The sequence below is a fragment of the Seriola lalandi genome, unplaced genomic scaffold, assembly GCF_002814215.2.
Source record: "Seriola lalandi dorsalis isolate HSWRI2012SDOR001 ecotype SW California unplaced genomic scaffold, Sedor1 jcf7180002054570, whole genome shotgun sequence".
NCBI classification, from domain to species: domain Eukaryota; kingdom Metazoa; phylum Chordata; class Actinopteri; order Carangiformes; family Carangidae; genus Seriola; species Seriola lalandi.
The window spans coordinates 3,487,465-3,509,167 of NW_019525123.1; the positions used below are offsets into that span (position 1 = coordinate 3,487,465).

General features: G+C 39.1%; 1 protein-coding gene across 4 annotated transcripts in view; it reads left to right on the plus strand.

Annotated features, from left to right (window-relative positions):
- tpk1 (thiamin pyrophosphokinase 1) overlaps positions 1 to 21,703 on the plus strand; it is a 70,686-nt gene that overhangs the window by 13,664 nt on the left and 35,319 nt on the right. For all 4 annotated transcript variants that reach the window (XM_023416947.2, XM_023416948.2, XM_087176823.1 and 1 more), the window contains exons 4-6: positions 1,786 to 1,855; positions 15,431 to 15,503; positions 18,271 to 18,366. In XM_023416947.2, the coding sequence (XP_023272715.1) occupies positions 1,786 to 1,855; positions 15,431 to 15,503; positions 18,271 to 18,366 (239 nt within the window). The remainder of the gene's footprint in view (positions 1 to 1,785; positions 1,856 to 15,430; positions 15,504 to 18,270; positions 18,367 to 21,703) is intronic.

The following is a 21,703-nucleotide window of genomic DNA, read 5'->3' on the forward strand; positions in this document are numbered from 1 at the left end:
AGGGTGAAAACTTAATTAATTGAGATTTAAAGTAAACTTTCCCAGCAACTTCACGTATCCACAGTAAAGCTGTTGCATCACTTTTTTGCAATCGAACAATGAAATGCCTACAAGTAGGCGCAGACTCGGAGGATGGATTTTGGAAATGGACACAGTTGCATAAGGAAAGCCCTATGAGACGGAAAACAAGCATATAAGTCTGGCTGGTCTCTTTGCTGCAGGCTTTAGTTAGTTTTAAACTAGGTTCAAGTAGAAAACCATAGCTGATTCTTTGAAGTTTTTCCCCTGTGTGCCCCCCAACAGCCCCAAACAGAAAAGGGCTCTTAAAAAATAGACTGCCTGTTTAATTTGAATAGAATAGGGGCCTTGAAAGAGCATACATTTGCAAATAGTTTGCATCTAATTTCTGAGAACTTGAATACCATTTTAAGAATGGCAAATCACCGCCTCATTTGTCTGTTTTTAAAATCAGAAAAGATAAGTGCTCTTTCACAGACTGCATTTGAAGGGTCAAATTATTATTTAACCATAATGCTTTACTTGTCTGTGGGGTTTGTTATTTTAAGTTTTCAGAGGCAGAAAGGTGGCTTCTATCTAACTTATTTGGACCTTATTCAAACTGTTTATAAACTAGTGCTGTGTTTAATTCACTCATTATGTTTTTCCTTTTCTATAAATTATGGTCTTGTGCACTCAGCACTCTGACAGTCAGATGTACACCCACTTGTTAGTTTGTTAGGAGCACCCAGCTAAAACTAATTCAGTCTAATACAACAGTCCTGCAATAAATCCATTTTTCATGAAGGTCATAATGTTCAGTTTTTGTTGAAACTGTATTTATAAGTGTTTCTATTATTAAGTCCACCTCATTCAAATCCATGAGGATAGGCTAAATAACATAAACACCTCTGCATAACACAGTACAGTTCAACAGGACAACAAACTGCACCCTCCAAAATACTCATACAGTTGAATCAACACCTCTTTAACACAGTTTCAGTAAAACCTTAACATTACAACAATCATAAAGGCAGGACTTCTTGTAGGACTGTTGCATTAGTTTTAGCTAGGAGTTCCTAATAAACTGCCAACTGAGTGTATAAATCAACAAAATCTGCACCCTGAACATTCCTGTTTGTGTATTAGTGTATAATAACATTACTTTTGCTATACGGCATCCATCTATATTTAAGAAAATACTGTAAGTCAGTGCTGTGCAGTGTGTGGTGTGTAGAATTAAGCCAGCAGGCTACAGAAGCTGTGAATGTCCTCACAAAAACACTGGACACATTCTGAAATGAAACATGTCCACCAGATCAAGAAAAAACATACAGTGAATTTATCAGGAGTCACACTGGAAAGATATTACATGTATGATATGGCTCTTAAACACCTCAATATACAAGGCTCTCTGAGAATAATTTCTTTGAAAATGATTGCAGACAAATGGCAGGTTACATGTATGCTTCATTTGGGTAGGAGAAATTATGTTTGTGAAGTTTGAGGAGGACATTTTGCCTGCATTCCACCAGTTAGACTTGACTAAGGCGATGCATAAAGTAACGTGGGCACATTTACCCCTGAGAGTTCCTCTGCATTTGTGGAAACAAGCTTATGGTGACACTACACATGGTTTAAACCAGAGTGAACTGGATCATGTGTAAGTAACTTGTAAAAAGTATAGAAATGTCTCTTCAATGAAAGTGAGGTATTCTATTCATTGAAAACTAATTGCTTTCATTTACTCAGACTTGAGTGTCTCTCTATTGGTGTGTCTCTCTATAGCTCTCTTGAGGGCATGTGCTGATGGAGCTGCCAATCACCTTTATGAGATGACTGCTACAGATTGTGACAGGTGAGTCTGTCTTGTATTCACATTTGCATTAGTTAATTTGTGTTTTCACTTCTGTGTGTTCCTCTGTGTTTGCGGTTATGTTTTGGAGAAAGATGATAAAATTGAGAAATTGCATGCACTTCATTTAATCGCTATGGCAGCATCAGTACTGTATTTTTGTATTCAGCAACTCCGTGTGTGGTTGCATGTGCCTGAGTGAAAATGCACGCTGTACGTATTAAGCACTGTACAGTGCAATCAGAAAGTATTCAGACCCCTTCACTTTTTCACATTTTGTTATGTTGCTATAATGATTTAAATTCATTTTTTTCCATCATCACTCCACCTTCAATACCCCATAATGACAAAGCAAAAACAGAGTTTTGAACATTTTTGCAAATGTACTTGACATTGGTGTTCGTACCCTTTACTCAGTACTTAGTTGAAGCACCTTTGACAGCGATTACAGCTTTGCCTCTTCTTGGGTATGACATGCTAAAACCAGTGCAGGGCTGCAGGGATGGTTGTCCTACTGGAAGTTTCCCGCATCTCCAAACAGGATCTCTGGAGCTCAGCCAGAAAGACCATTAGGCTCTTGGTCATCGCTCATACCAAGGCTCTTCTTACCTGAATGGTCAGTTTGGCCAGTTTGTGGAAGAGTCGTGTTTGTTCAACACTTCCTCCATTTAAGAATTACGGAGGCCACTGTGCTCTTGGGAACCATCAATGCAGCAGAAATGTTTTTGTAGCCTTCCCCAAATCTATGCCTCAACACAATCCTCTCTCTGTGCTCTGCAGGCATTTCTTTCCTCCTGATGGCTTAGTTTTTGCTCTGATATGCTTTTTTCAGTCGTGAGACTTTACATAGACAGGTGTGTTCCTTTCCAAATCATGTCCAATCAATTGAATATTTCACAGGTGCACCCCTATCAAGGTGTAGAAACATCTCAAAGATGATCAAGAGAAATGGAAGGCACCTGAGCTAAATTTTAAGTGTCACAGCAAAAGGTCTGAATACTTAAGTCAGTGTGATTTCAGTTTTTCCTTTTTAATAAACTTGCAAAAATTTCTAAAATCCTGTTTTTGCATTGTCATTAAAGGGTGTTGAGTTTAGACCGATGTAGGGGGAAAAAAAGTTACAGAAGACTGCAACAAAACAAAATGATAAATAAATGTGAAGGGTACTAAAAAGTACTGCATGTGTGCATTCTTCAACCAGATTTTTGTGTGTGTGGCTAATGGAGGACTGCTGTCAGGAGAGAGATGGATCTTGGGTTCACCGGGTCCCGGAAGTGTCGAGGCTTTCACATTAACACCCCGAGTGTGAGCATGAGTGTGTATTTTCCCAGTGTGTGAATGTGATGTTATGTACGTCTGTGTTTGTCTATGTGCATGTTCTTACAATTCTATCATTGTAACAACCATTTGAAGTTGTAGTCATCTGAGGTGAGGACATTTTTGCAAAGTGACGCCATTTAGACCCATTCACACCTTTTCACAGGGCAAACTTATTCTAGTCCTTGATGTTAGGACTTAAGTTTAAAGCTGAGATCCATGATGTTTCACAACTAATAAACTGTGTTATTATATGTTTTACTATATGAATGTTTATGTTTGTCTGTGCTGATACATTAAAAACAGCACATTTCCTTTTTGTCAGGTCACACGTCCAGATGAACACGACTCAGGATATACATATTGGTGTAGACAACATTTTGACTGCAAACACTGATTCAAAACAACGTTGAAAAAGAAGCACAAGTTTTAGTAAAATTAAAACTTTTGAAATTAAGTTTGACAAAACAAGTCGAGGATAATGATTTATTGCATGATGAAGATCATTTTAACAAGAAAAAAAGAAACTGCTGACAACAATTGTTGTTTTCTGGCCACAGCAATAACTATAAAATTATAATTACAAAACAACAAAATGAAAACTGTCATTGTAGTTCAGTATCATAAAAATGCCTTTAGAGGATAGACAATATGAGCAAGCATAAACAAAGATAAAATTAACAAAGATCATAAGCAGGAGGAGGTAGAATAATTTAATTGTACACTGCGGTAATGACTATGCAGTAGAATTTGCCACAGTAAATGGTTGACAACAAGTATAGTTTTATAATTTTAAGTTATGTTTGTTGATGGGAGTGAGGCTGTATAGTAAAAGTTAGAAATAATAGAATATGAAATTAGAATATGCAAGTTAGAGTTTATTGAAGATGTGGTCAGTGTATGGTCCTCACTAATATAGTAAGACAAACATGCTTTGTGTGTCTGCAAGCATGCACATTTTTTGGTTGTTTTCAAAATACAACTAGTCAAGCATCTCAGTCTCAGCGTGTGAATGTGAGTGTGTTGGCCCTGCTCACAGACGCATCGCTCATACTTCTGTCCGTGTGACATAGCAGATTCATCTTCTGACCTTCCAGTTAGAGCTCTGTCAGCAGCCTGCACAGTGGAGCTGACAGCCAGACCTCCCTTTTAGCCCAACCCAACAGCATTTGTCCACAAAAGTTATACATTACACAGGGAAGATGGAGACTGTAAGGAAAAAAAGAGAAAGGAAGGGGAGGAGGTGAAAAAAAAAAAGTTTACGGGTGGGGATGTGTAAATCAATCACCAACAAGTTAAGATGTATTTAACCTAACATTACCATAACTAATGGACTACAGAGAAGGAGAGGAGGGGAGGAAGGGAGAGGGAGATACAAGCAATCAATCAAAGCCAAGTTTTATGAAATCTTAACAGCACTGGAGCCAAGACAACAGCAGTAACATCCCCATGTGATCAAGTAGAGGGTGGCGTGAGAGAGATGCAATGGAAGAGAAAAACAAAACAAAAGATGAAGAAAAAACAAAAAACAGATTGCTTGATAAATATTGTTGTGAACGACATAATAGATAGCTGAGCAGAGTTGTGTGTGTATTGTGCATTTGCCAGATTCTACATGTGTGTGGCTGTTCATCTTTCCACGTTCACATTTTCCCCAAATTATGTGCGAGTGAAGCCATTACAGAGACAATTCCTCCACCCCAGATATCAGAGTTTAAAACTTAAGTTCAAAATATCAGAACTGGGATATTTTGTTTTTGTCAGATAGACACAGAACAGAGCCTGCTGAGAAGTCCCACATCTCAGCTGTAGCTTACACATCAACAGACTCATGAAAGGATCAGAAACTCCCATACTCCTGCAAGTAATGCTGACAAATTGTGCTGCTTCTCTGCAGGAGAACATGTCGGCTTTTAAGATCCAGTTTTAAGAAGGGAAGCCAGCAAAGTGATCCATTCTCTGTGCTGTCATCACTTTGACCACATTCACTGCAGTTGTGCTGGTAAAGATGTAAATTATGTCAGATATTTTGAGAAAATCAAGGCATTTCAGTTTTCTGTTGGGAAATGTGTCTGAGGCGGCCTCTGGAGGTCAAATCAAAATGGAAAGCTGTAGTGTAACAGTTTTTCTACATTGTCTTTGAAATGAAGACGCAGTGTTTCCTATATATTGATTTATTCATGGCGGCTCGCCACAATTTCAACATTGATCGTCACATATTGATTCTCTACTTTTTTTTACTAGTTCAAATGGGTAGAACCTTTGACTGTAGAGCTGCATGCAGGGCATTGATTCGCTTACCCCTCCTCGCCCCCACCGTGTCTCTCTCTCTTCTCTCTATCTCACATAGCCAACAGACCTGTCTGTCATAGTCAGACTGGCCATCGGGAGCACTGGGAGAAATCCTGCTGCAGCGGTGGGCCGGTTGACCATCAAAAAATCCATAAAGATTTTACCATCTGTGTGTGTCTTTACTAGCCCCCTCTGTGTGTCCGTCATTCGGGTTGTAGAAGAGAGCGTGCTGCGTATGTGTGCTCAATGACTTGAGTCAGAGAGGGTTTTTAATTTGTTTGACACAATGCAAAGGAATGTCACCGTATATATTGTTCAGTTATTTAATTGTCACAAAGCACTTAAAGCAATTAAAGCATTTGCAGAGGAGCACCTTTATATACGGTAGCCAGCCAAGTGTTGGAGATTCCCTACTGATCGTTCCTTTTTCAGAATGATTTGGTGTGAACAAGCAGTGTTTCCAACTTTTCAGAACCCTTTTACAACATTTAAAAAAAAAAAAAAAGCACCTAGGGACAAATCTAGTGAGTTCTTTGACAAACTTTTCCAACTATCTGCAGAAGATTGTCGCCAGTATTGCCCCTCTGTCGAGCTTTCCCTCCCCAGGCCCACCTGCCTGTGATGATCTCATGGCAGCTGATGTGAATGCCCAAATCACAGCTCAGCCATTGTCTTTAACTCATGTGTGTGGTGATTTTTGTCAGACAATGTCAAGGTTAAAAAATCTGGATTTTAGCAGTGTACAGCAGCAGCTTAGAAATGGCTTGAAAGAGACTGCTGTTCAACATGTAGAAAACAGTGGTGGTGCGCACAGCTCCAAATACTGCTGTATCGGGTGCGTGGTCATAGCTGAAAAGAAATGCAGGCACTCACAGTTGAATTTTATTATTTAATATGGGGCAAGATTCATTGACTCATATTAAATAATAAGATTATATGACTATTAGTGCCGGCATTTTCTTTATTTGGTTAACATGTAGTCTTAATTGGTTGTGATTCAATCACTATTTCATACTTCTTTCATTGTCTGACAGAAACAGAAAAACATGTAAATGAGAACAGCTTAATTGGGAATTTGTCTGTATTAAAATACTGTATATGAGCAAAGAGAGTAGGAGAGAAGCAAACAAATTAAGGGCTGAAACCACCTGACACGAGGCAGAATGCAAATAGCCTTCAACCGAGTCCCGTTAAACACTAGGTTTTAACCTAGTCTTGTTGAAAAAGTGATGGCCTTAGCTGAAGTTTGTGTGTGTTTGTCTGCCTGTCTGTCTGTGTGTTTCCATCAGAAAATAATGAGGATATTAAAGTTTCCGGTCAGCCTCCACAGTCTCCTGCTCTGCCACAAGAACAGAGTGGGCGGATGGCCTCCCACGGTTAAAAGAAAGGTGCCACGTAATTTTCTGTCAAAACAGCCTTAATGGTAGTCATTAAGGATGAAGAGAGGAGGGAGCGCATCGGGCTAAAGCTTTCTGCCTCTCATGATGAGTCAAGTGACGATGTTTTCACTTCACTGTAGGGGTGTTGGAAGGCATATACGTATTTGTATTTTCTCACAAATCCCAGATGGAGCTTGCATCCATTTGAACTGGGATTTTTTTTCTTCCTTTTTTGGGGGTTTTAGTGATCTTTCTCAGTTTATGTAAATATAAGTAATGGTAATTTACACCATGCATTATTTGATTTTCTGGTAGCAGTTTTTCCACTTATGATATTATGTTAGCATTTATGTATGCTCTAAACTCAACTAACTGTGATAATCAGAGCATTTTCTTCTTTGATTATATATAGTACATGGCTGACATGTATGTGCAGTTAATCACTGTTCAAGAAGTCTAAACTATTATTTATTTGCATGAAATTGCAAAAAAGTCTGACAGTTGTGCCTTAATAAGTGCTGCTCATGTACACGTGCTGTTCTCTTGCTACCAGGAATGAAACCGTAATCATCATTGAAATGCATTCATACATGCCCACATAGTGTGCATTTAATGAAATGCTTCAGATTTTAAGTTTGTAAATTGGTATAATTAGCCAGTAACTACTCAGATGACAATTAAGTGTCACCAAGCTATAACCGCATACGCACATCCAGTTAGTGCTGAAGCACCAGCAGGAGCTCAGGTGAATGTGGATCAGTCATGACTTGGGTCTGAAGTCAAATCTTTCAAATAAGAAGAAGACACAGGCAAATGAAGACAATATAAATAAACAAACAGTATCAAGGTTGTGGTGAAATTGAAATTTGAAAACTGGTCTGATCTAAAAAAAAATATATATTTTATTTATCTGTTAATAAAATAAATGACATCAATTGTTAGACTTTTCAGCTGCTGTTTGTAAACTGTATTACACATTACTCTTTACTCTGTACTCTTTAGCTTAGAAATTCTTGATATATGGTTACATGGTTTCTCCCTTTTTTTTTTCAACAGACACACACACACAGGGACATTGCTCTATCAACATGCAGTTGTAGGCTAAAGATACCCTACACTGTACTGTAGCTTGTTTTAAAAGTATAATTATCACAACATAATTTAATTCTGTCAAGAGAACCATTTTAAGCAACTTGACCAATCAGCAACAGTCAGCAATGTAAAGCCTTAGAAGGAATTGGTAACCGAACTTGTGCTAAAATTGCTTTCATGGGTCAGGCTCTTGCGTCGGAGCTGAGACCCCCTGGCTCCCATGTAAATCAGACCCTGTATCTTCTTTGTTTCTGAATGAAAATTGGATTTTAGTCTAATTTGTGCATCTAATCAAATCCTCCGAGAAGATAAGAAGTCATATGGATAAACAAGCAGGGGACCGCGGCTGAATGTGGGCAGAGGTAATTGTACACAAGCGGAGTTTAGAAAACTTGCAGCTGTGTGTGTGGGTATATAGAGTTCAAACATGGTCACACTCACATGTCTAAGCATGTGTATGTGTGGAAGGGATTTTTCTGAGTATAGTCGTGTCAGCATATGATTGTGTATGCTTTTTGGAGAAGATAATGCTGTCAGCCTCAGCAAATGAAGTTGTCGAGAGCGAAAACTAGTTATTTTATGAGACTTAGTGTCAAAGAGATATCTCTGACAGTTTTTCTTTCTGTTTGTAATTCCAGGTTTTCTTCTTTCTGTTCGTACCTCACACTGTTTTTTTATATTCAGTGTGTAGTATTTATAGTATATTAGTGTGAAATGCACATATAATATTTAAAGAGGTTATTGTCTCAGTCAGAACCCCCATAGGTGACTTGTAATGCAGATGGGGTCAGCGTAGATTTCTAAGGCTTACATATTTGTTTAGATAGATTTAACAAGACAATTAACTAAAATGAAGTATATGAATATATGAGCCCTTTGGCGATCTCTTCAAATATGCTCTCATCAAATTCACACAGCCTGGGAACTGTTTAACTGCTGGGGTATCAAAAAAGTGTGTGACCTAAAAACAGGTTCACATGCCAGCAATTAAGAGGATTATAGGCAGGGGGTTTAAGAGACTCATGGAAGAGCTGGTGTCTGGTAACTAACGGCTCCTTCCACCTTACTGCTTTCGGTGTCATTTAGAAAATTTTGTATTTTCATTTTATACTCAACATTAATCATAGCAATTTGGCTGGTCATTTTTTTAGCAGTTTCTTTTAAATATATGATTAATTTTGTTGCTTGTTTTTTTTTGGGTATAGCTGAGTATAATTTATAATGTTAATGCAGTATGTTTGCTCTGTTGTGTTTTATTGTATAGTAATTAGCGGCTATAAAGTTATTTTTAATTTCTGAATCATCTTTTGTCAGAAGTTCATAGCCACAGTAGTTTTCACCTGTTTCTCAGCCCAGATATTTTCTGTCTCATGCTCGCTATGCTGCTACTCTCCTGGTGGAGTTTGTCTATTATAGACTGATTTGAAAATTCCCCCTGTGTTTATTGCTCTGTGTTGGAAATTAACGCGCTGAGTTGAGCTGATGAGCATAGGGAACTGGGCCTTTCCTTTTAATGTGAGGGGTTTACACTTTTGTTTTTACATGTGCTATCATTAGTTCTTATTTAGTAAATTGTATTAGAATTGTTACAATTAAGGCTGATTAAAATTATAATTATCTCTCTTTCAGTCGCTCTCTTTCTCTCCTTAGTGCACCTGTTTGCCCTAAGAGTAATACTGGGAGTTAATAAACTTAGTGTATGTGGTTTGGGGGTAAGAGGTGTGTGGATTTATGACTGTGTCTGGTTATTAGTCTGCCTACAGACATCTAGCTGATTAACTTTGGGATTAGACACTGTTGGATTGCACACATGAAGAAATTCAGGTTGCAGACGCACACACATACATGCTTTCTTAATAATACATCCAACCATGTGCAGCTAGGCGTTTTTTTTTTTTTAATTATTATTATTTTTTCAATACAGAGGCACATAAGCATGTTAAAGACACATCTGCATCAGTGAGCCAGCCCAGACTTGTGCATTGAGGTTTTGCTAATTAGAATCTTTGTTGCAGTGGGACTTTTCATGCCTACCTTTGCAGTACTGCTTTATTATGAAACCGGACACATATGAGCCACTCAGTCATACTATATCTACAAGTCCTCATATCTCAGAACAAAATAGGTAATTTGATAGTGCCTTCCAAAATAACCCATATCATATGATTATTTTCTGATCTGTAACCTCTATGGTTAGGGTTTTGTTAACTTCATGCAACCAGTATTTGGGTATGTTAAGAAAACATGATGGTCACATTTAAAAGAAACCAACATTGACAACATCGACTGCTGGACGTGAGCTGTGGCCTCTGTACCCAAGTCGGACACAAATCTACCACCTTCTTCCCAAAGAGATTTTTGGACAGTCAGTATCACAAGACAGTGTTTCCAGTACATCTACCTCTGCTACCTCTAAGATACTGTGGCCCTGAGAGCTCAATGCACTGCAACATAAGAAAACACCTGCAAATTCAGAAAACATATTCATTAATTTGACAACACTTGTGCTGCAAATACCCACAAAACAACCAAAAGCATGCTGCAGATTTCTCACGACACAACGGAAATGTTTCGAGGGGACACTAAAAAGTGATGAACCTTGCTGGGATGCACTTATTGTTCATAGCCCTATTGTGACAGTTGACGTTAAAAGCATTGAACAACAAGTTTGTCCCAACAGGGTTTATCGCTTTTCTTGAATTATTTATTATTGTATTATTTTTTGCCTTAATTCTGTTAGCAGTAGTGAGAGTGGTGATGATATGCAGTAAAGGGCCACAGGTTGGACTCAAACCCACGCCTCTGCGGTTAGGACTACGCCTTATGTGCTCTACCAGGTGAGCCAGCAGGGCGTCCCTTCATTACTTGTGTCCACTGGAAACTCTTCTGTTGTGGTTTGAGTATTTGCAGCACATGCTGTCAAATTGATGAAGATGTTTTTCTGAATTCGTTTGTATTTTGTCGATTTGCATGTGCAAGTTGCAGTGCGTCAAACTGTCACCGTACTAATCACTCAGTTTCTACTTAGGTAAGTCTTACATTAGAATGACATATATTTGGCCACACACCTGTCTGAGTTGCATGCGGTGCAGTGACTGAGTTGGGACAAGTGCAGCCCCTAGCTGTCGTGTATCATTCGCGAACAATTTGTTCAAAAGAACAAATCTTTTGGGTGAACAAACTGAATCACTTCCTGAATTCATCTTATTATTTCTCAGATCAGTTTAGCAAATTAATGTGCAGGAATACACACAGTGTCTGAGTGATTCATGTCATTGATTCATTCAGTGATTCATTCACAGTGAGTGAGTGTTTCCCTACAAACGTTATTCGCTCACTCACTTAGTGTATCCTTGCACTAACGAATCGGTGACTTGAATCACTCATTCAGTGTATCCATGTGAATGTGATTTGTTTGCGCAGGAATACATTAACAATGATTCAAGTCTGTTGCTTCCAGGAGGAACGGGGTGTGTTCAGAACTAGGTAGGGACTTTATTGATACTGGATGGAAATTACTCAAACTAGCTCAAACTGCCAGGGTCAGATCCAGAAAGTTCAAACTGATGCTGAACTGTAGATTAGTTCAAAAGACTTAAAAATCATTAAAAACCAGTGTTTGTTTTCGATATTCAGCAAAACTTTTAAAATATCAAAAATTATACACGGAGATTGGAGTGATCACTACTAGCATTCATCTACCGATAGTCTGCATGTGAGGTCTTTAAGGGACATTTGTAAATGGCAGCTGCAGAAAATAACCTGGGACTCTCCCCTTTTAAACTGCATGAGTCTCTACATGCATATAGGTCACACACGACGCCGTGCTACACCACAAGTAAATTCTCAATCTGTGGGAAACACTGCACAACCACAAAAGGTTGCATTTGGACAGTTCGCTTATAATGTTTTTTTTCTAATGAGGACAGGCTCATAAAACCACAATCAACCAATATTCTCGATCACATGCACACACAAAGATAGGTTATATCTATTGAAAAAAAAAAAAAAATATATATATGCATATCTGTGAGTTTGTGTGTGCAGTCCATATAAATGTTCATATAACTCAGAGAGCTGAATGTGTCAAAGTGCTTTGCTTTGGCTTGTTTATGTATATGGGTCATTATTGTTGTCATCCAATGTAATTCCTCCACCCCTTCACTGGCTCTCTTCCTCTGATTGGAAGATGGGAGGGGTGAGAGGAGTAATCAGAGCGGCATCTCCTTAAGTGATGAAAAGATGAGGAAAAGGAGAAGAGTGTTCATTGTGCTGTGATTCAGGAGATGATGAACGGTACAAGCGAGGGAGAGAATATAAACAACAGTTTGTTGTAATTAAGTGGTCATATGGATGGATGTTGTCTTGCTTAGTTTGAAGGACACAAAAACTGAAATAGAAATGAAAGAAGTGTAAGAATTGATAAGGAAGACAACTTTTTTTTCTCTCTTAATGAAGTGGTTAGAAAGCAGGAAGTTGGCTTAATTACATAGAAAAGTAAGTACAAGCAGTAAGAGCAGAAATGAGATGAGATTGGAAGAGAGTGTAAAGGAGAACGCGACATGGGAAGGAGAAGTGTGGGCTGGCAGGGAGAGGAGAAAAAAGCAGGCAAAGAGTATGTAGAAAGAGAGAGAGCGATGGAGAGATAGACGCAAAGGCAGGCTGATAGACAAACACATACACGCACACAAACACAGGCAAAGGTCACACAGACACCCCCGGTATTCAGACAAACTGGCGGTAAAATGCTCTATTTCCCATCCAAATTAAGGTGTCAGTTAATATTAATGTGGAAGTGAAGACTGTCAGGCACACAACACGCAGACACAAACAGCATTTGGGCTCACTCACACAGACACAAATACAGAATTTAGAATCTCGCTTGGTCAATTACGATCAGCCGATGGAGTCATGCACACAGGTCACAAAGGAGTGTGTGTGTGTGTGTGTGTGTGTGTGTGTGTGCTCTGATCAGGCCCAGTGTCATGTCTCGTCCCATCTGTCACATGAAGGTTCTTTTTGAATGGAGATGCAAATTTGGTGTCCTGTATTATAAGAAGGGGAAACATGTGCTTGTGCATACCTGCATACTTGCAGATGTTTGTATGTGTATGCGTGCACATTTCAGTGCCTGTGAATGTGTCCGTGTTTTTTGTGTGGACAAGGAAAATTTTAACCTGGATCAATTTTTTTTTCACCTCAGATAGGATTGTACTCAGTTGTCTTTATGTATGCTTATGGTACGTTTGTGCATGTGTGTGTGCAGTGTGGGCCATAAGTCTGAAACCACTTAACCATTCACTTGAATGGGAAAGTGGTCTTTGACTTTTGGAGCCCACTGTATGTGGCGACAAATTGCATACAATTGCTGTTCTGTTTGTCTCGATGTATCTTGTTGGTGTAAATGCTGTGGAGGGAGGGAGGGAGGGAGGGAATAATCCTTCTGTATCTCTTTCTTCAACCGACCGGAACATCGTTCTCGCCTCTCGCAGGGGTGCACGCACACAAACAAACACACACAAACACACTACCCAACCAACCATGAAATCGTAATGTCAGACCTGTTAATGCCTCTAGATAGCAGCAACTGCATCCCTGCGTGGTTCTGCTCCTTACACATAAACACACACACACACACAAACAAATGGAACAAACAGAGAGCTATCTGTCTCTCACTGACAGGAATGTTTTGCTCGGTATAGTGGCTGGTAGGTTTTGGGCTGTTTTCACTGATATCTTCAATGGACCTTCTTAATTCCAACACCTTGAGGATGCAGGTTGTCTCAAAACACAGTTGTATTTGTAAGAAAGAAATATAGTGGGAAATTTATTTTCAGAATGCAAGGCCTGCATGTAAATATATTCCAAAACCACCTGCCCAGTTTAATTTTCAGTCTTAATCCCCTTAATTGCATGTATTAACATTGTATTTCTGCCAAGGTTTATGTTGTTAACAATTTATCTTCTGTATTGTTTCATTTTGCTTCCTTTTCTGAGAGGCAATAGTCGGTTATTTGAGTCATATACCATGGGAAAGTAGGACTGAGTGAATTAATTTCTATGCCAATAAATCACATTTAGACCCCCCCCCCCATTTCATAACCAGTTAAATGCATCCTGAAAAGAAACACTCATTAATTTGCAAGTACAGTGGTCTTACTTAAGTAAAACAACCCTCAACTGGCAGTAGCAGTCCGTGCTCATTTGCATTCACCAGCACTCTAAACATGAAAGGCAATGTACACTCATATCATGCATACTAACTTAGAAATACATACATATATGTGTGACACTGATTACTAGGGAATTTATTTTCTATTTCTATCTTCTATTTTTTCTATTTGAAAATTTCTGGAAATTGGATTACAAAATAAAGTTTAAGTGATTATTGTTTATTATTATTTTTGTTAATATTTATGTAGAAGAACTGTGGGACATAATCAGAAATCAGTGTGTTTTCACTATTTTCCTTATCACTGTCTTTTACCAGAAACATTTTGTGAGCAAAAAAAAAAACACGTTGGATGCATGGGACATAAGATGTGTTGGAAAATAAACTTTAACTCGCCTGCTACTACTACTAAAAACTTTTTTTTTTTTTATTGGCAATCTCTTAGAAATTGAAACAGTTACCTCCAGTACCCTTATTACACTGTAGTGTTGGAACATGTTTGTCAGTGATGTTTGGACAACAGTGACTGTTTGTGTTTACATGTTTTAGCTTCTAAACATCAGTCCACATGAATGAACAGATTTCTAAAATATATACATGAATTATTACCTAATTTCACCTGTTACAGTGTATGATGTAGCACATGCATCAGAACATCACATTGCACTGTGACCTGTAGTAATCAAACTGATACTCGGCTTTAGTGGAGAATCTAATCTCTCAGCAGAATGGAACAGGTCAATATCTGATGAACACCAGGCACTTCATGCTCTGTTTGTTTGTGTGTGCATGTACGTGTGTGTTAGGTAGAGAGAGAGAGTGAGAGATTTATTCTTTACTCTGTGTCTGTGTTTGAGTGACATAGGAGTAATTTGCACCCAGTCCTGTCATTATTCAGTGTGCTTATGTTCATGCGTTTGACTTTATTTCTATGTACCGTATGTACCATTCGCTTTGTATGCCATGTGTATGCTGCCATGTACAGCTGTGCGTGCTTTCCCATCAATATATGTATCTCTCCTGTCGGTGTGTGTGTGTGTGTTTGTGTGTGTGTGTGTGTGTGTGTGTGTGTGTGTGTGTGTGTGTGTGTGTGCGACAAGGCCAGGCTCAGTGCCGCAGAGAATCACCCTGTCAGTCTCCATGTCTCTTCGTCTTCCACTGGCGGCGTCACTCCTCTCCCTTGCTGCACAGATCAAAGAGCTGACACATGCCCCGATGTCCTCTCTCTCCTTCTCTCTTCTATCTCTGCCTCACACTCTCTGTCTTTCTTGCAATCTTAACCCTCTCCCTCTGTCACTCACCCTCTCTTCCTATCCTTACATCCAGCTTTCTCCCTGACTATATCAGCGGGGATTTTGATTCCATTACTGCTGAGGTCAAAGCTTTCTATACAGGCAAGGTGAGTGGAGACACGACTTGCACACTCTCTCAGACCTACAGGTGCTCACAGAGATGCACTCACACACACATGCTCACACACACAAACAAAAAGTACGAGGACTTTAGGCAAATGTAATTTAAAAGTACAAAACAAAAAAGTACAGAGCAAAAGTCCTCTATACTATCTTAAGCCTGAAACACACAGCATACATACAGATACTGTAGCACAGTGCAGGTATTTGACAATTAAGTTTCTTTTCTTTTTATTTATTTATTCTTTAATTTGTTTGAGCTTTTGCATCGAGATGGTTAATTTCAATGTGGTGATGATGTGAATACATCTGAACCTGAATAGACACATGTTCTCCTAAAGTAATCCTTGATGCTGTCAGTGCATTCAGCACAGTAAACCCTCAGCAAGACTGAGATCACGCTACATAAATGGATAAGTAAAAATTTAAAGTTGACTAGGGTTAAAAAGCTCTTGTGCTCAAGACTCTCCAGGAGTTCCACTTGCAGTGACTAGAACATGCATACTGAATAATCAAAGTGGGTACAAGTGTGCAGTCTGACATGGCTTGAACTGTCAGAACTCTGCATTTACATCCAGTCATCAAAACCCACTGCAGGAGGAGGTCACATTTTATGGGTGTAATTCACTTCCTCCTCGACCAGGCCTGGGCAAACATGATACAACTTGTATTTCCTGCACACAGTATTTTTTCATTTTACAAAGAAAATCTAATCTATAATCTGCAATTCTTAGATTCTGTATGTACTTGAAAAAACGTCTGCTAGAGCAATAGCCGGGAGTCGAGTCACCTACAAGTGGTTGAATCTAATGGGTCACGAGGTGATTGCCCATGTAGAAATAAATGTATTCTGATACACACCCTAACCGTTCTCTAATCTTTGCTTCTTTCTTGTGAAATACTGTACTTTTAGCCTTTCAGCCTGACAGGAGAATATCAATTTTTGATTGTTGTGCACCCAACTTGTAAACATGTAACCTATGATGAGAGGCTATGAGGAGAAATTGCTTCATATTAATCAGTCACATGCCAAAAAAAAAAGAAAAAATTAGGAATCACTGTATTAGATTACTTTTGACTTAACCTGACTCCAATCAAAGTTAAATGCATACATTTACTACCTTGTTCAACATAATTAGGTATATACAGTCAAAAAAATATATCAAAATTTAAATTTAAATATATTTTTACATCCTCCAGATGGATGCAAGATGTGACTAGTGTCAGTTATAAAAAGCCCCTTTTAAACAGAGATCCTGCTATATTGCAGTTTCAGAATCAGAGGTGTGACTTATAACAAAAGCATCGGCGTCACGATTCAGCTCTGTGACTGCCTCTGCTGATGGCTTAAAGGTGAAACAACAATACCCCTTCATTCTGTGTTCATACCTTTTATTCTGAATTGCAAGGCGGAGTAAAGGCACAACATTCTTGCCTTGAACAGGCTGTGTGAAAGGGATATATATATATATATATATATATATATATATATATATATATATAAATGATCCAGGTAGAAGCCAGTGCAGTGCAGTGGCTTCTGAAAACATCAGAGTCTTGGCTCCCTGTGTCCCTACCTGTGCAAGAGAATTTTTCACAACTAAACTCTCCAAGGTCATTAAAATAAAATGCTAGTTCTTCTATCAAGTGGACTTCCCATTGTTTCTAACAAGCAAAATGTTAAACCAGGACCCTGGAAGAGACGTGAAGCTCAGTTCAGTAAATAATAAATACAGAGTAAACACACACACACACACACACACACACACAAACACACACACACACACACACACACACCCTAGAGGAAAGACAATGCAATGCCTGTGTGATCTTTGTGCTGTGACCCCCAATGATATACACTGTGTATAGTTTGAAATGCATATCCAGTACTTCACCATGCACACAGACATAATCACACACATACACATTTGCACACAGAGATATGGGTTGCCTTCAGCTGTGTGCCACTCTCCTTTTTCCTCTCACCCTTTTCCCCCCTCTCTGTAGCTGCCTGTAACATCATTCCCTTTTTACAAATATCACACAGGTTGCCTAAAAAAAAAGAGAAATACCTTTTTCCATGAGAAAGAACACACTGTTATTGTAATGCTTTAGGAGCAGAACAATAGGAAAGTTTTAGGCGTTCCTTCAGAGATTTGTTGAAACGGTGAATAATTCTGCATAAATGGAAAGGAGAGAACAGAAATGCATTCGCAAGGGAGGGAGAGAGACAAGAGGAGGCAGAGATAGAGGGGGGAGGGGAGGGGAGGATGGATGGGATCAAACAGCACAGAGAACAAGTTTGTGTGAACTGACTGTACTGTGTGTGTGTGAGTGAGTGAGTGAATGAGTGAGTGAGTGAATGAATTAGTGTGTTAGTGTGAGTGAAACAGGGAAGCTGGGGGGTTTTAGGCAGAAAGTGACAGTGTGTGGAGAGAGAAAGAGATAGGGGGAGAGAAAGTCTGAGAGAAAGCCAGAGCTTGGTTGTTTACCTGGATGCTGTAGTTTAGGGCCACTGACTGGAACCTCTACATTATTCAGCAACACAGCCCGCAGACAGCCAGACAACACTAAAACACTGATTTATACCACACCACCCATCTCTCTTTCTCTCTCTCTGATATTCTGTACTCTGTTATCCCCCTATCCCTTATCTCTAACTGAGTTTTTGTTTTGCTATCTATGTATGTATACATCTGTTTGATTGTGTTTTGTTATCTGTGTGTGTGTTACCAATTTTCTTTATGTGCGTAGGGGTGCAAGCTGATAGAAACAGATGACCAGGATCTAACAGACTTCACCAAGTGTCTTGCAATCATGTTGAAGGAGATTGAGAGACGACAGTTGCAGGTAAGCACACCAGACAAACTGATGGTTTCATTCTCGCATGACTTGGAATGAGGCCATGCATTTTTATAATTAAAGGAATAGTTTGACTTTTCGGGAAATACAGCACAAGTTAGAAGTTTGTAATTCGCTTTCTTGTGAAGGGTTACATGAGAAGATTGATGATACTCTCAGAGCTTAGTGTAAAGACTGGAAACAGTGGAAAGCACCAAGCCTGGCTCTGTCCAAAGGTGACAAAATCTGCCTACAGACTAAATGTTATGTGTCGTTTGTTAAATCCATCCAAAAACTCAAGTGAAAAAACAAGTAGGGGTTTTACAGAGGAGTTATGTGCTGGGGGCAGTGACTTCCTAGTGCGCCATATAACTCCCCATAAAACCACAATTTGTTGTTTTTTGTGTGGATTAAACAAACAACAGTGTGTTAATTAGTGAGCTTTGGTAAGCAGATTTTGTTTTACCTCTTAACAGAGCAGACTGAACAGTTTCCTTTGTTTGCGGTCTTTATGGTAAGCTAAGCTAACTGTCTCCTGGCTCCAGCTATGAATGTGATCTCTCTCTGCAAGGAAGCAAATTTTTATTTTCCAAAATGTTGACTATTCCTTTATTGGAATTGCTCTTGATCGGCACATCAGTGCCACAAACGTTTTTAAAACATTATTGCTACAGTTGTCATTAGAATAAATAGCAGTGGAAGTAGCTTTGGGTAAAATGAATAAGTAAAGCTGTCCACTCACTCAGCCTCTGAGAGTTTATTGCCCTTAAGCAAGGCATTCAGTCCTCAGGTATTTAAGATGAGCTGCTCATAGGTCAATAGCGTTGGACTGTGGTTGACTGCGGGTAGATCCCAGGTGTGATTGTGTGTGGGTGTATGCATATGAAACAATGTGCTTCAGGAAAAGAACATTCATGCTCTCTCACCATTGCCTGAGGAAAAAGTGTTGAAAAGTATCATAGGAATAACACCTACACATAGAATACACGTGTAATTGTGATTTGCCTGTTTTTAAGGAAAATACTGCATTTTTGTTGAAATCTTTTCAAAGTGTAAAGCATTTCTGAACAGCCTGATCTTTGCGATGAGCTGCCAGCCAGAGCGAAGCCCCGTGCCCAGCCAGCTGCTGCAGAGCCAGACACACATGGTGATCTGATCCAGAGATTGACAAAATTTCCACTCTGACTCTCAAAATGTCAGCTAATTTGCACAGAATGTACATCACCCAAGGAAAAAATGTTATATAATAAACAAAAAAAATGGTATATTTTCAATTTCAAGAATGATCATTATTAAGATGAGCAGTGTCAGGGGAAATTATGTTTGTCTGTCTCTTTCCCCTCTCTCTTGCTGTTTCCCTATCTTTCTATTTTCTGCATTATATGAATTTTTAAGAAGCATGATGAGTGTTGCTCCAATCACTGCCGAGTGCCCCAATCACTTCACATCTCTAAGCTGATGAAAGACCATGGAGAAGACGCTTACAGACACACAAACATGCATGTCAGCTCGTATGCACACATGTTGCCACGCTTGTCACTCTGTTTTTTTGGTGACAGACTTGAAGAGAAGATAAACTTTTGTCCTTCCCTTCCATGGGCTCTTTTTTTTTCTCAGCCTGACTAATATTTACTCTACCTTTGATTTGGCACTGAGTGTTTGTCCGTCTGTCCGCCTGCGAGAGATTGGGGCCCGGCAATCAGTTTTTGGCGCCCTATAAGTGTTGCTGATACTGTCTTTTTTGTTTGTTTGCCAGGATTTTTCCTCTTTTCTTCAAAAGCTATGACTCTTCCTTGAACTTTTGTTCCCTTCAACACTGTGAATACGCATGGGTTGTATAAAAGCATAACTTTTCTAATGATTTAATGTCATGCCATGTCATTTTCTCTTTTGCTCACCTTCAGTAATTTCCATCCACTTAGCCTGTTTAAATGAATTACATTCATAGATGAAATAATACCAGGGTGATATGCAGATTGCTGAGCATTTTGCTCCTGTTTAGGCTGTTTAAGATTCAACATATTAGCCCCTGAATGTTTTCCTCTACACAGCGTAGCGCTCGATTTAGAGAATTTATCTCGTATTGAATTGGGTGAAATCCCAAAGAACGGTATCAGAGGATTATGGTGGGTGGATGAGTATGTGTTTGTTTGTGTGTATACATATATATTTGCATTTGCATACGTCTCAGTGTGTGTGCATTGGAAAGTGTGTCTCTCTTTGTCTAAATTGCACATGTGTTTGTGATAGGCTAGTTTATGTCTGTACACTGTTTGTGTATCTACTTGTTGAAAAGTGTGTGTGCATTTGTGTACACTCTGTATTTGGTCAGAAACGGTCTCTGCTTTGTATCTCTGACAGTAAAGACATACTCTGCCAATTTATATTCATGGTTTAATGCCACACCGCACTGAAGTTTGTTTTGAGTTTTGGTTTGAGTCATCCAGTGTTCCTGATTGGCATCTTTTGTTAATTGCCTCCATTGCATTGTATTTGTTTTGTTAACTGCATTCATTGCTAGACCAAACTTACCTGAGGAACTGATTTTGGTAAGCATGATATAGGGTGTGATCTAGATGGGTGTTTCCTAAATTGAATTGATATTTGGTTTCCTGATATTTGGGCTTCTTTTGGAGGATTGTGATTTTAGATTTGTTACAGTTGACTGTCAGGGCCATGTTCTAATAGCACTGCTCCAGAAGGTCCAGGTGCTGCTGTAGTCCTTGTTGTGTGAGTGACAGCAACACTAGGTCACCAGCATAGAGCAGGAATTGAACTTCCTTGGTGTTAAAGGTTGAGCCAAGGGTTCCACATTGCTCCAACAGTACTACTAGGTCATAAATGTAAATGTCAACATGGAGATACCTGTAGCTACTGGTGGTAACAACAAATGTGGTTTAATACTACAGGTCACAGAATTCTGAAGGCAGCAAAACAAACTATTGTCATTTTAATAAAGAAGTCAAGCAATAATTGGCCTTTTTTCATCATTCTATGAGCAACCATGATCTGATTTTATGCTGCACACATTTTAACCTGAGAAGTTGAAGGTGTGCAGTCTGTCGACTGCAGCTCTTCATCTAACAGCTCATTGTGGCTGCGCCTTCTTGTTCCATTACTCCCTGCAATATTTCAAACTGATCCACTGTCAAAACATGCCAAGAAATGACCATTGTCTTGTTTTGTAGACACATTTTTGATGAATGATAGCAGTAAGTGCTAAGCTCACTGACAAGCACGTTGCATTTCCTCTGACTACTTCATTATAATAGTCAACTCGTGTGGACTTAATTATTCATGAAGTTTGGCCCTTACACCAATTTGGAACATTTTATGATATAATCCC